This window comes from Podarcis melisellensis (genome assembly GCF_964234715.1).
Source record: "Podarcis melisellensis genome assembly, chromosome: 1".
Taxonomy (NCBI): domain Eukaryota; kingdom Metazoa; phylum Chordata; class Lepidosauria; order Squamata; family Lacertidae; genus Podarcis; species Podarcis melisellensis.
This window is the reverse complement of record NC_138528.1, coordinates 66,227,598-66,241,811: the sequence shown is the minus strand read 5'-3', so window position 1 is coordinate 66,241,811 and position 14,214 is coordinate 66,227,598. Positions and strand designations below refer to the sequence as shown.

General features: G+C 42.9%; 1 protein-coding gene across 8 annotated transcripts in view; it reads left to right on the top strand.

Annotated features, from left to right (window-relative positions):
• Positions 1 to 14,214, top strand: part of TEAD1 (TEA domain transcription factor 1) — a 180,014-nt gene that overhangs the window by 144,977 nt on the left and 20,823 nt on the right. For all 8 annotated transcript variants that reach the window (XM_081927101.1, XM_081927100.1, XM_081927099.1 and 5 more), the window contains 4 exons: positions 5,034 to 5,168; positions 5,392 to 5,438; positions 7,178 to 7,239; positions 8,304 to 8,428. In XM_081927101.1, coding sequence (XP_081783227.1) covers positions 5,034 to 5,168; positions 5,392 to 5,438; positions 7,178 to 7,239; positions 8,304 to 8,428 — 369 coding nt within the window. The remainder of the gene's footprint in view (positions 1 to 5,033; positions 5,169 to 5,391; positions 5,439 to 7,177; positions 7,240 to 8,303; positions 8,429 to 14,214) is intronic.

Sequence of the window (14,214 nt, the reverse complement as noted above, 5' to 3'; positions counted from 1 at the left end):
ACGACTGTACCCGCTTTCTTTCTTTTTAACCAACTTATCCCAGCCTAGGCATCCATCCCATCTCTTCTGGCCATTTATGTGAGAACTTCGCCCACAAACCACTTTCTCTATCCACATATTTTATTGGGAGTCCATGCCTCACATGTGATACCCTCCAAATTCTCTCCCAGAAGTAGGAGGGACTTTTTTTAGGGAACAAGTCTGTGTAGATAATTACTTGGGCGGCGATCATTTTTCTTGGGGAACAGTATTGCAATGGTCTCTGTATGTCTAAATATGAAAACTACCTTTCAGTTTAGTCAAGAATTTAGCTATTACTAAATTTATGGATCAAAAATGACAAAATATGGAGGCAAATAAAGTCCCGCCCCTTTTTTTAGAAAAGAACGTATTGCAAGAGACATTCAAGGCCTGTTTCAGGGTCACCTTGGGGGAATGCTTGCCTGTTCCAAGGTTTCAAAGATCAATACTAGATGAGAGTCAGCCAAGGAACACTTTACTGTAAACGACAGGAAAATGATGTTAGCATTACTAGCACCAGAAGCCAATCATGGCACTTGAAGGCAAACTAATCTAAACAAATTCTGCTCCACATTTGCCTAGTGACGGCATAATTTTGCGTGACTACAATTAAGCTATTTCGTATTTACTGCAGCATAACTGACAGTGGAAACACACACCCGTTTTCTTAGGAAGTCAAGGTCTTGATCGCTTGTGTTCATTAAAGATCCCAGTGCACTCAGAGGTGGAGAATACGGGTGTTAAGTCATGTATCTTGGCCAAATTCCAGTTTCAGTAATTACTACTAATCTGCCTGCCTAAATTCCCCATCCAGTTTTAATTGGATGTAGTCTTCTTCACTAGCTGCTCAGACTGTCATGTAGCATTTTAATGTGTGATTAATCAGTTGTTATGAGTTACATCAGAAATAGCTGCATATGAGTGAGGAAGGTAAATCTTCCTTTTCATTATGTAGGGTTGATAATAAAATCAGAGGATTTGAAGAGACCCTGAATTCTACCTAGTCCTATCCATGCCCTGTAATATGCTGGGTTATGCCTTTTTTATACACCATATTTTATTTTACAAATTAGCCATTTAATCCAGATAATAGTGGGTCATAAGTTATTCTGGAACAAACAAACCACACCTTGCCTGGGGTTCCCTCAGACAAGAAATGATTTAAGACTCCAAACAAGTAAGAAATTTTACCACCCCGATTTTTCATTCTACTGAATAGAAAATTTCTTTCCAAAAGGACACACTTTTTTATGTACATTCTGCAGTTATGTTAGCTGTTCTGCCCTACTCACACCCAACATACACAGATACATATAAAATGTATATGCACATATCTATTTGTTAAATTTTGACCAAATGGAATGCAAATACAATGGCATGTAATTAAAAGAAATGATAAAACAGCTGTTATAAATTTCTCGAATAATATAATCCTTCACTTGACCTCAGTTTCATTGATCCACAAATGAATTATATAGCCCCTCGGGGTCTACATGCTTGTGCAGCAAAAGCTCTCTTTGGGAACGAAAAATGAATATGGACATGTGACATTGCTCCTCCAATTGGCAGGCAACCTGAAGCTTCTGGGCTGGTCAGGCGCTTGGCCCTCTCTTGCCCTGCCTGGTTACGGAATGGAAGCTCCAAGCTTCATTCCTGGCATGAGTGCCACTGGCCCAGACATGACACTAACAGATGTACAGTCACCGAGTGCTGCCTGTGATACAAGAAAACAAAGCAGAGTCCCTCTTTTATCATTATAAATCTGGTCGAAAGAGGCAGTTTCGTTTCATTTTTCACTCTGAAGAGTTCCTTGCTAACTATTTGGAATAATAATGCAAGACCCAAAAACCTCAGGAGTCGAAAAATAGGTCAAGCAGTTGGCATAATTGTTTGAATAAGTTGATTTCTCACACTACGGCATCCCCGCTGCTGCTAAAAGCCGGGTTTCTTCAGCAGCCATATTGCTCTCAGCCAGTTCCCCTGTGACTCTGGAAGAGCAGGCTACAGATGGGTCCACAGGTGTTAATGTCGCTTCTCGAAGCATTAACACCTGATCAGGTTTCCGCTTGAATTCTGCTCAGGATTTTTTTGGGGGGCGGGGGGAGATACCTCTGAGAGCAGCTGCTCCCCTTGCTGCCCATACCCCCAGCAAACCAGCATAAAATAGGCAACCTGTAATAGTTTTATTACAGCAGTTTCCATAGCTTTTTAAATGGGGACCTAAGAGCTGCCAAGCTGGTCATTTAATTTTATCAGCGTGGTAGGCATTAATACAATTAGTCCTTTTCTTCTTTTGATGAATCAGTTCCTTGGTGAAAATTAATAATAACTGTTAAACTCTGTGTACGAAATGACTAGGAACACCTTCCAATTTTAATTGTGCTAGAGCATATTTTGCTAAGAAACTACACTTGTACAGAAGCATTTTAACAAACTTTTTGTTGTTGCATCCAGGTAACAAGCATGGTAAGTATTTTTTTTCAGTAAAGCAAGTATTACATACTTCAGCTGTGCTTGGCAGGCTCCCCCCCCCCTTTTCTTTCTTTTTTTTCTTTTAGCTAGCTTTAACTGTACTGTTAGCCTCTGCTGTTTCTAAAGGAGCTATTGAAATGAAGAAGCTGCTCAACTTCTTATTACGGGCTTTGGGGGGAATTATGTGTGCGGATTCGTATACCATATTGGATGGCATGCTTTCCTGGCTAGCATGCTTGCGATTTTGCTTGTAACAATGAATCTGCCTCTTAGCGCTTGTGTTCCTTTATCGTTCAGTCTTATACCCAAAGTTTAGCTTTCGCCCAAAACATTTTTTCCTTCAAAGCAAGAGGAACTTGGGGCGTGGAATGTATAAATAAGGCTGCTACAGAATTCTGCTGAAGCCAGATTTGTTCGTAACAAGGGAATGGTTCCCTAGAAAGACCTGGAAGTCCATGGTACGGTTTCCCATGCCTTGCCAGTATCTTCTTACCCAATGGGACCCCAAATCCAGGGCTTACAAGCCGCTTCACAGAGAGCTGCCCACAGGAGCCACCTCCCTGCACTGTGGTCCCATATGGTGATGGTGGAGGTGAGGGAGCTCGGTGTGTGAATGCTGCGAAATGCCAGGGAAAGTGAGGTCAGGGAAATGCACCTTCCTTGCGCAGTTGACTTCCTTCACTTGGTTCTGTTATTCACAAGCAGCCACCAAGTGACATGTAGGCCCTGTACAGTTGTGCAGCCAAGTATTCAAATCTAAGGCTAGACGTACTATGGCAGGCCTGTATAGGATTTGAGTACCTTCCTACAAGGGCTTCATTGTGTTTGGGTTGTGTCTAGCTTCCTTAGCATGAGCCTTTGGAATAGGGTGAGAGAGAAATATAAAACTGCTGCCTGGTTAACTCCCAAAGGTCATTTACTTCAGGGCTGGGACCTGAGCTTCTATGGATTGTATACTTTCAGGCCTCAGAGCCCTCTTCAGTTTTTTACTCGGCATAAGCGCCTGGAGCTTAGCAAGCTGCCCTTGCTTGCTCATGAGAGCTGTGCCTGCTGTACTTTAGACTCCACTACTCCCCAGCTCCAGCCACCTACTTCAGGGCTCCTGCTCTGCAGATCACATCCTCTCACATCTAAACCATGTTGCACCTGCCCATGGTTCTGGCTTGACCTGGCATGGCTGATAATTGGGATTGGGGATAACCAGGGTTACCTTTAGACCAAGATTTCCCAAACTTGGATCTCAAGCTCTTTTTGGACTACAGTTCCCATAATCCCAGACCACTGGTCCTGCTAGCTAGGGATGATGGGAGTTGTAGTCCAGAAACAGTCAGAGACCTAAGTTGGAAAACTGCATTAGAGCAAGTCCACCGCTGATTTTGAACAGTATCATTTATAGATTGAGCATTGTTATAAAATAAACCTATTTAGCATTTAGTATCATAAATAGTATATGTAGTAACATATATGGAAACCAGTATTTCCCATGTATTTCTGGGGTTCCTACTTCACCGGGTGTCGGTGTGGAGCCTTTAAAGGTACAGTCAGACCTAAGGAAAGCTGGGTTTCAACAGAAGCCTTAAGTACAGGTTTAAATCTCTGCTGCTGAAAGCAATAGGCTTTAAAAGTATTTAACTTTGGCTGGATTGAATCCTCTGGTTCAGTTTTCCACAACTTTAATAGGCACCAGCAGTAGCTTAGCACTACAGCATGTGTGAAATATTGTGCAGTGCATGCCTTGCCTTGCCCTGCCTTCCTATTCTTCTTCCAGCCTCTTAGAGTGAAGTGTGGCCTTTAAAGCAACAGGCTTCCTTCTCCCGAGCTCTTGAAGAGAGGGCTGTTAAAGAGAAGCCAGGTAGATTCCAGAAATACCTAAAAATCCTTATAGATGTTAGTTTCAGGGTCTCAGGTTCCCATCTGGTTGCAATCAGTGACATCATTCGTTTCCTACATTAATAACCCACCTTTCTTCTGTCATGGGGCCCAAGGCTGCCTACATGCAGTTCCCAGGTAGTCTCACCTGCAGGCAGTGACCAGAGCCAAACCTGCTTAGCTTCAGCAAGACAGTAGCCTCAGCTGCCTTCAGATCATTACCCCTATCAGGGCTGTTGTGTATTTAGGCAAATCTCTATTAAGAACTAGTCACCTGATTTTGTTGCTGCTGTTGTGTTCCTGTTTGGGCTCAACAAAGACTTTCAAATGATGGTTCAGACTCTGTTCTGGTTTGTGGGGAGGGAATAAAGTTCAGTCCTGGGTTAAATTCTATCTGACTTCCTACCGATTTGCAGTAGGGAATTGTATTCATACTTAAACCGAGTCATGATAATATGGAACAGAGAACTTTACCCTGAGGAAATCCAAATGTGTTTTTACCCCTTGTGCTACATTCCCACCCCCCCCTGCATGGTATGCTTTTATTTTTCACATTTCCTGTGCCTTAAAAAAAATATTAATTTTAGCATATGTGCTTCCTAGCTGTGCTTGCTTGGTGTGATTTGTTGTGTCCAGTCTATTAATGAATGCCTGTAATTGTCATGTTGAAGGATCAGACTGCAAAGGACAAAGCACTCCAGCACATGGCCGCTATGTCATCAGCTCAAATAGTATCTGCAACAGCGATTCACAATAAGTTGGGCCTGCCAGGAATTCCCCGTCCGACGTTTCCTGGAGCACCTGGAGTAAGTTAATTGGCTGCAATAAAAAAAAGTACATTTCAGAACAATGATTGGTAGGAAATGAAGGATGGATCAATTAATTTCTCTATAAAATGTACTTCCCCCTTCCCTTATAAAATTCTTTAGTGGAAAATATATATAGGAAATGTGCCCCGAAAGACAGCAATTGAAAAAAGTGTGTGTTAAAATAAAAATATTTAATTTTATTTTTTTCACTCCCATGCAGTTTTGGCCAGGGATGATACAAACAGGACAGCCTGGATCTTCACAAGAGTAAGTGATGGAAAACAAGACTGAGAGCCACTGTTCTCACTTGTTTGTATGTATATGTTGCAATACACATTGGTAGGTATGTGTTTATTTGAATGCAGGTGTATATCCAAAAATGATGTGTACCTAGCCAGAGGAATTCAATCCCAGAGGCTATAGCTAAAGAACATAATGAGTGTGGCAGTGGTGGCATGGGAAATAGATGAAGCATTTGTGTGACCAGAATGCTTTCTATACAGTGGTGCCTCGCAAGACGAAATTAATTCGTTCCGCAAGTTTTTTCTTCTTGCGAGTTTTTCGTCTTGCGAAGCACGGTTTCCCATAGGAATGCATTGAAAATCAATCAATGCGTTCCTATGGAGACCATCCCCTCTGTCCCCAGACCTGTTTAAAGCAAGGGGCGGCGGGGAGAAGATTGCTTCTCCCCGTTGCCTGCCCCGCAATCTCCGGGGACAGAGGGGAAGGTGTGTGCGGGCATTGCGGGGCAGGCAACGGGGAGAAGCAATCTTTGTTCCATTTGGCAAGCTGTGACTGAATGTTTTCCTCAATAGAACAATGAATTACCATATTGGCCTGAATATAAGACTCAGCCGCAAATAAGCCGCACTTTTAAAATTGAAGGAGGGAAGAGAGAAAAAAGACAATCCTGGGCTGCTTCCGGGGGGGGGGGGGAGCCGCACTGCTTTGCCACCGGCCTTCCCCGCTTCTTTCTGGCAGCTTGAGGGAGGCTTGGGAGTGGCGAGCGGGCTGCACACCGCTGCTCCGCACTCCCAGGTTACTCCCTGGGGGGGGGGGGGAGCCGTGCCACTTTGCTAACGGCCTCCCCAAGAGCAGCCCAGCAGTGTGGCACAATGGCGCACAGCCCGCCTACTGCTCCCAAGCCTCCCCAGAGCTGTTGGGGGAAAGGGAAAGTCACAAATATAAACCGCACTTTAACTGTTCGCTGTCAGAATTTGGAGAAAAAGTGTGGCTTATATTCAGACCATTGTGGTACTCCCATTGTACATTTACATGCCTCTTCTTGGCCACTTCAAGCGCTTTGGCTGAACAGCGGCTAATAAACTTTAAACAAACAAATGGATGCACACAGTCCTGAGGTCCACTTCCAATCACACTCTTTGTGGAGGTGATGGCACAGAGTCGTGTCCCAAATATCCTGAAGGCCATTCGCTAAAAAGGGCTTCCACACTTCCCCAGCCCAGCTTTGTGTCTTTCTTGATTTGACCAATGAACTAAAATATTAGTGGCAAGCAGCTATGCAGCCAAAAAAGGGGTCGGGGCGGGGAATGGATTTGGTGGCCCTAAGGTGGGCCATTGGCCCATACACATTGAGGTGCCAATCTGAAGTTGCTGAGCAAGGAGAGAGGATTCCTCCATTTTAAATCTGTGTTGCTTCCTCAGGACTGCAACTCTTTAATCACTACGCTACACTCGTCCCAGGATGGACTAGCTTTAGACCAGGCTTCCTCTACCTCGGCCCTCCAGATGTTTTTGAGACTACAATTCCCATCACCCCTGACCACTGGTCCTGCTAGCTAGGGATCATGGGAGTTGTAGGCCAAAAACATCTGGAGGGCCGAGGTTGAGGAAGCCTGCTTTAGACCATTAATTCAGACTAAGAAATACTGCTCTAAAAGGAGGTTTACACTGTTGTCTTTACTAGAAACAAAATGTGCTTTCTTGTTACTGTTATTAAATACTTCAGTTAATATCTGACTTCATTGTCCAATGGTTTATTTCAGCATAAAGCCATTTGTCCAGCAAGCCTACCCTATACAGCCAACTGTCGCAACTCCCATTTCAGGTAAGAATTACAGATTTATCCGTTTGTTTAGATTTTTTTGGACCCACTCTTTATTTAGTGCCTGGCACAGGTTGCAGCCTTTAATTACATCTACACAAGGGAGTTCAGTAGTCTCACTGGTCATCTACCTCGGATGAATGTATTTGTGAGTTTGTGTATGCAACATTTATCTATGCAGAGATGATGGAATATGCATTCGAATCATCTAATTCACATCTACTTTTAGAGCCATAGTGGCATTACCAATTCCAGAATTCCTTACTGTAGGAACATCTGTGAAGAAATGGCACATTTCTTTGTCCTTTCTAAATCTAAAACCATACCCTTTGGCCTCATATGCAATAAACTAAAGGAATATAAAATCATTCGATTGACTTTATCTTAAAATGATTATTGACTTCATTAAGGTCTCCTTGGCTCTTATGTATACAAACATTCCCAGTAATGAATGGCATATCTTTCAGAGTTGCATCAGTCTTGGACTACTTCATTTATACTTATTTTACTGAGGTTTCTGTGATTATTTTAATGTTTTCTTGTAAAGTGTTGTCTAATTACCGTATTTACTTGAGTCTAATGCCCCATCAAATTTAACGCACACCTCAATTTTCAGTTCCTTGAAACAAAACAAACAAAGTATTTGCTGGCGAATGTAAATGTGCCATCAAATCTAATGCCCCACCTTAATTTTTCCAATGTCATTTGGCCAAAAAAGGTGAGCATTAGATTCCAGTAAATACGGTATTATAGAAGGAATTGCACGGTCCTGATACATCAAATACAATATATTGGATAGGCTTTTCTTTTGTTTACAAAGAAGAATGTAATACCGGTACTTGAGGGAGGAAACAGCAATATAATTTTAACAACAAGTAAAACACAAATGTTATGAATGTAAAATAACCATATTTCCAAGCAATTGAGAACGAGCTTAAAAGTAGTTGAATTTGAACAGTTATAATAAAATAGACTGACATCAAGTTTTCTTCATCCACAATAATAAATAATACAATGCAATCGTAATCTAAAACTAGCAAAGACATTGCTGATCATTTATACTTCAGGGTTTGAACCTGCATCAGCTCCAGCCCCCTCAGTTCCTGCTTGGCAAGGTCGATCTATTGGAACAACTAAACTCAGATTGGTGGAATTTTCAGCTTTTCTTGAACAACAAAGAGATCCAGATTCTGTAAGTATTACCCTGAATTACGCAAATATCCTTTATAGCAGTCGTTGTGCCTCTTTACTCTTGCAGTTTTGTATCACATCTTTTCACTAATGCAATGCAAACATCTGCCTGTACCATGGAAACTTCTAAATCACATGTTCTGTTTGTGTGATCAACAGGGATGGTTCATGGTGCCCCTCACAAATCCTAGAATATACTCTAGCTGCTTTCAAGGAATAGAGCATATGAATTTATTATGTTTGTTCTTGTAATCAGCTTTAAGGCATTGAGAAGACTTCAGCTATCTATCTATCATCATTATCCATCTATCTATAATAGCACAGAGATTTGGTAAACTTCGAAGGCTGAGGAGAATAATATTTTCAGTGTCAATTGTCATCTTGGTTTCATTTTGCGGGGGGGGGCATGTTAAACCTGCTGCTTTATGCAGATTTTATTTCTTTATGAAAAGTGAATGCACTTATGAAAAACCTGGAAAACGAAACCTTTCTTTGCTTCAAATACCTTGCAAAATACAATAGTCTGTAGAGTGGAGCCTCATCTTATGCTTTCTATAACTCTTTTCTGGGAACAATTGAATGTATGTATCCTTGCAAGTAGGCATTATCAATAAAGTGTTTTCCTACAATAATGATCAGAGACATACTGTGGCAACCTTACTTCAGAGTATTCTTCATAGCAATAAGGCTGTGAGTGGAAAATAGCACAACAGTACAGAAATTAAGATGCACAATATGGTTGCTTTTTCAATGCTGCTGTTCAACGTGTTGAATGAAGTTTAGCTTTCAATGTAGGCATGACTTTCCCCTTAGAAGACAACATACCGCTATTGAAACAGAGCCTTTTGGAGACAGATGTTTACACTGATTGTCTACGTGCTGAAAAGGCTTTTGATTCAGGTCTTGCATTTCACACCTGAAAGCTCAAGCCTCTCCGGCTGTATAGATGTACTTGATTGGCTGAAATAGGAAGGTGACTTGGTTTTACCTGATCATCACATCCTAATCGGGTCTCAGCATTCTCTTGAACGTGGAATTTACTGAGTTCTTGCCACCCGCAGTTGCAGTGATATGGCCAAAAAGTCACATAAGGAAAACATAGGGTGCGGGTGGTTTGTGAAGCAGAGCAGAAGTTTCTCCGTTGTTCACCAGCTGAAATACAAGGCTAAGGATAGAAAGATTCCCCTTTTCCACAGCAAGCAGTGTTTGTTTCCTTTTTCATGTCATTGAAAAGAGATTTATAAGAGATTTCATGCCAGCTGGAGGGTTTAGAGTAGCTATGTCAAACATCTGGCTCTCCAATTGCTGGACTACAACTCCCATCAGCCCCAGCAAACATTGCCAGGGATGGGGGTGAAGGGAGCTTTACTTCAGTAGCATTTGGAAGGCCAATGGTTTAGAGGTGTAGGTCATCCATGACCAAACCACACACTTACCCTCCTCCTAGTGGTGCAGCAATAAAATTGTCCGCATGTTTGCAAAGCTAAACAGGGTCTGTTATGGTTTCAAATTGGATGGGAGACTGCATGGTGAGATTCCTGCATTGCAGGGGGGTTGGACTAGATGACCCTAGGGGTCCCTTCCAACTCTACCATTCTAAGTATATGTCCAGAGATGATGTCATTGAGCCAAATCTAATGGCGTGCTTACATAATCCATGAAGCTGGAGAAGCTGCCTACCCCTCACACAAGCAGGCATGGGTCATTCACATCCTTGTTCCATATGGGGGAACTGCTGGTCACAGCCACAGCTCAGGGGCAGAGCATCTGCCTTGTATGCTAAAGGTATCAGGTTCAATTCCTAGTATCTCCCACATAGGGCTGGGTATGCCTCATGTCCTATAACTGCTCTGCCAGTCACTGTAGAGAATACTGATAATGTTACGCACAGGGACGGTGAATTTAATATGTTCTCATCAAAGCATCAGGATTATAGCCATTACTTTCTCCACATTAGCCAAAAATTTAGAGAGAGCAAAGCGGGGTTGCCCTTTGCTAATGTTAACCTGCTTTAAGATTAGGGAGCATAAAGTTGGTGTGGATTTTCCATTGTTGCTAAGATGGAATAAAGGCAGCAATCTGATGTGGACACTGATGTGGGAACAAGTCCCTTGGAACTCAGTGCAACCTACTTCTGAGTAAGCATGTACAAGATTGCACCATGAATCAAGTTTGCAGTTTTAGCTCCCTCTGCTGGTTCTGCTTCAGCAGGTCGTTAGAAGACATTGTTTCCATATTTTCATTTTCTAAAGAGGAACATGTTATGTGCAGTCCTAAGAGCCGTAATGATCAGTGAGGGCAGCGGTGCTGACATGGCATCCAGTCCCTGGCATTGCTGTGGCTTACCAGAAGGTCAGGTCACAATATACAGCACATGGTCCTGCTAGTTTGGGCCTTCAACTGTCTCCTAAAACCAAACGGCAGAAGGTGGCAGGAAAACCACCTGATCACCAGACTCTTCTTTTTTGGAAAATGGAGGCAGGGAATAATCTGGACTGGGGCCATGGCCTTATCAGAGTGGTGCTTTTAACTCTCTTCTCTGCAGCTTTTTCTCAGTCTGAATCCCTCTCCCAATTCCACTGGGCTTGTGTGTATGTCTGGAAGTGGATTAACAGCATGGAAAGAAAGGGTTAAAACTCCCTCTGCACCACAGCCTCCATCCCAATTGCTCTCCATGGCTGCATTTGCTCTTTCAGAGGCACACAGAATCTCTGAAGTGCATTTGGACTAGCAATAAAATGCAGCTGAAATACAATTGGAACAGCAAACGTACTGAACCTTACATTTTGTCACAAGGTTTCTTAGCATTATGTTGTGGTGACAGGGTAGTTCTTGTTATTGTTTTTGTTGACTTTCCATGCACAAGAAGGCTCAAACTGAAGCACATCAGGATCCTTCAACATATATATAATGAAACACTCGCACTGTTTGACGTTTTCCACCCTGCTTGTTGAGTTTTGAATGGGATGGCAGTTTTAAATAAAACACATTATTATGATATGCTTAATTGTATGTTAGCAAGTAAAACAAATGCAGGTGTTTTGTCTTTGTTTTGCCACAGCTTTGTATGTTAGCATCCCCTGACACCAGCAATTTGTCTTGGTTCCTTTGAATTCCTAAATGGATTATAATTTCTTTTTCTCCTAGTATTTTTTGACAAGAGCCATTTTTCATGGCCTTACAGGCAGCATTCTTCAAATACGAGAGAGTTCAGTAAGAGGCAGCCATCTCAAAGCTACAGAGGTTACTTTAGATAGTATGGGTGAAACAGTCCGTGAATGTGTGTTCTCAAGTTCTTTCTTAAACTTCTTTCTTAAAAACAAGCACAAGGGGCCATAACATCAAAATGTTAAAGGAATCTCAGTCCTGAACCCTTAAGTACTGGGGTGGGCAATTTTCTCCTTAGAAATGACCTTCTGCAAACCTAGCATATAACAGGCAGAAAGGATAATGATGTAAATGAAAGGTATTTTGTTGTATTTTCTGAGCTTCTACTGAAAACAGAGTTAGAATCATAGAATAGAATCATAGTTGTACGAGGTATTGTTACTGAAGCTTTCAAGTGCAGTCCTGGAAAAGTGAGGAAGAAGGGAGTCATTCCCCACCTGAGTGTACATCAATGCTCCAGGCTGCAGCCCACCACACTGAAGAGTTCCTCCACTAGTCTGGCTGTGGCATTCAGCCATCCATGTGCCAGAAGGTTCTCAGTCGGAAGTAAGAGAAATGACCCTGAGCTCTTCACTGCACCGAGAGGAGGAAGAGAGGCCAGGAAGCGGGGTCTGCAGCAGTCAGAATGGGATGGACAGGGTGGAAAGGGGTAGCCTGGACTGGCTTTTCCTCTCCCCTCAGTTGCCCCTTTATGACACAGCCTTTTGTGAAGGGCTTTGACCCTCACTCGCCATCTGTCACTGATCAGCATGCAAGTTGAGAAGTCTGCTCCCTGCTTATTTCTGCTCCTTTGCCCATTCAGAGCCTCCCTGCTCCTCTTCTCCAGGGTGTGGAGGAGATTAAGACTGCGTTCTTTTAAGTGTGAGTGATCTCATAAGTGGTGTACAGTTGTCTCTAAACCAACATGAGTTGTTGTTTTTTTGAAAAGAAAAATCTATTCATTTAATGCCTACTACATTGTCATTGTCGTTCATTAGAAACATGCCGTGACTGAAGGGATTAGTCATCATTCTGTTTAGTGTAGGAATTACAGTAACATAAGGAGAAAATAATCACACATGCAATGTCAAAATAAACATTTATGTCCTTCGAATATTGTGAGATGATGCCATACCATCTGTCCCTCTGAAACATGTTGGAATTTTTGCTGTTGCTGCAGCAGCATCTGGTACTTTTGGCAAGATCAGCAAACAACTGTAGTAGCTCCACAGCTGCCTTTAACTTTGCTTTGGATTTGAAAAGCACACTGTCTTTTGCAATGTGTCTCTTAAGTTTCTAAGTCAGAAGTTTAACAACACAATCATTTTGTGACTTTCAGTCTCTTTCTCCATTGCCCCACTAAACTCTATATGCAGGACTTGCAGGACTCATGTGTAGGTCTGCACTATGTATAAGGAATTCTGTGCCCACAAAAATGAAACATGAGTTTTTGAGAACTTTTCTCCCACTCCCTGAACTGACCTTCATAGAAAATCTTACTAAATAAAGCAGAAGGGAAGTACATTCCAAGTTGGGGAGGTTGCTAAGAGCATACACTATGAGCCACGATGGACTGGGTTTATATCTCACATGTACGATATGTACCGTATTTTTCGCCCTATAGGATGCACTTTTCCCCTCCAAAAATGAAGGGGAAATGTGTGTGCGTCCTATAGGGCAAATGCAGGCTTTCGCTGAAGCTTGGAGAGCGAGAGGGGTCGGTGCGCACCGACCCCTCTCTTTCTCCAGGCTTCCGGAAGCTATCCGTAAGCCTGGGGAGCCCGCGGGAGTTCCCGCAGGGCTCCCTAGGCTGCGGATAGCAGCCTGGGGAGCCCGAGCGCGGAGTACACTGAATCAGAGCGCCCCACGCTTTGGGAAGCTATCTGCAGCCTAGGGAGCCCTGTGGGAGTTCCCGCGGCTGGGGGGAGGGGATACATTTTTTTTCTTTATTCCCCCCCCCAAAAAAAAAACTAGGTGAGTCCTATGGGCCGGTGTGTCCTATAGGGCGAAAAATACGGTATCTTGTCATTCTCATTATGGCTGAAGATACAGAATGCAGCAATCTTGCTTTGAAGCTAAGCTCATCCTATGCATGCTGTCTTAAGTTTCATGGAAGGAAAGTAAGATATAAATGTAGTAAATAAGACAGACCTACTTCACAGGATTGCAGGAAAGATTCCTGCGATAATGTTGGTTGGTTAGCATCTGTCTGTTTCAGGAGACAATGGAGGAGTGCGCCTTTGGGGGTGAAGTCAAACTGTTGCAGAGGTAGGGGGGATAGCATCCCCCAATATTTCCAATTAAAGGGCCGGGCTCTCCCAAGTTCCCTGGTGGCTGCGCATGCATGCCATAGGATGTGCTTGTGTCGCGCACACGAATGGTGTCAGCTTGCAATCACAATGCGCTGACTTTGCATAGCCCTGGGCCCCCTCAATCTCAGTGGCAGCCCTGAACTGTTGGAAGGTTGCAGCTTCTACTGTGATAATGCGTGTGAAATACTTTGTACACTCTAAAGCATTGCATAAATGTTGTTACCAGCTCCACCTTATCCCTAGAGAATATTCTGCAATGACAAGTCAAAAGGAAAAACTCCTAGAAATCAAGGTGATTTTCAGAAGGAAGCTGTAAGAATTATTTAGG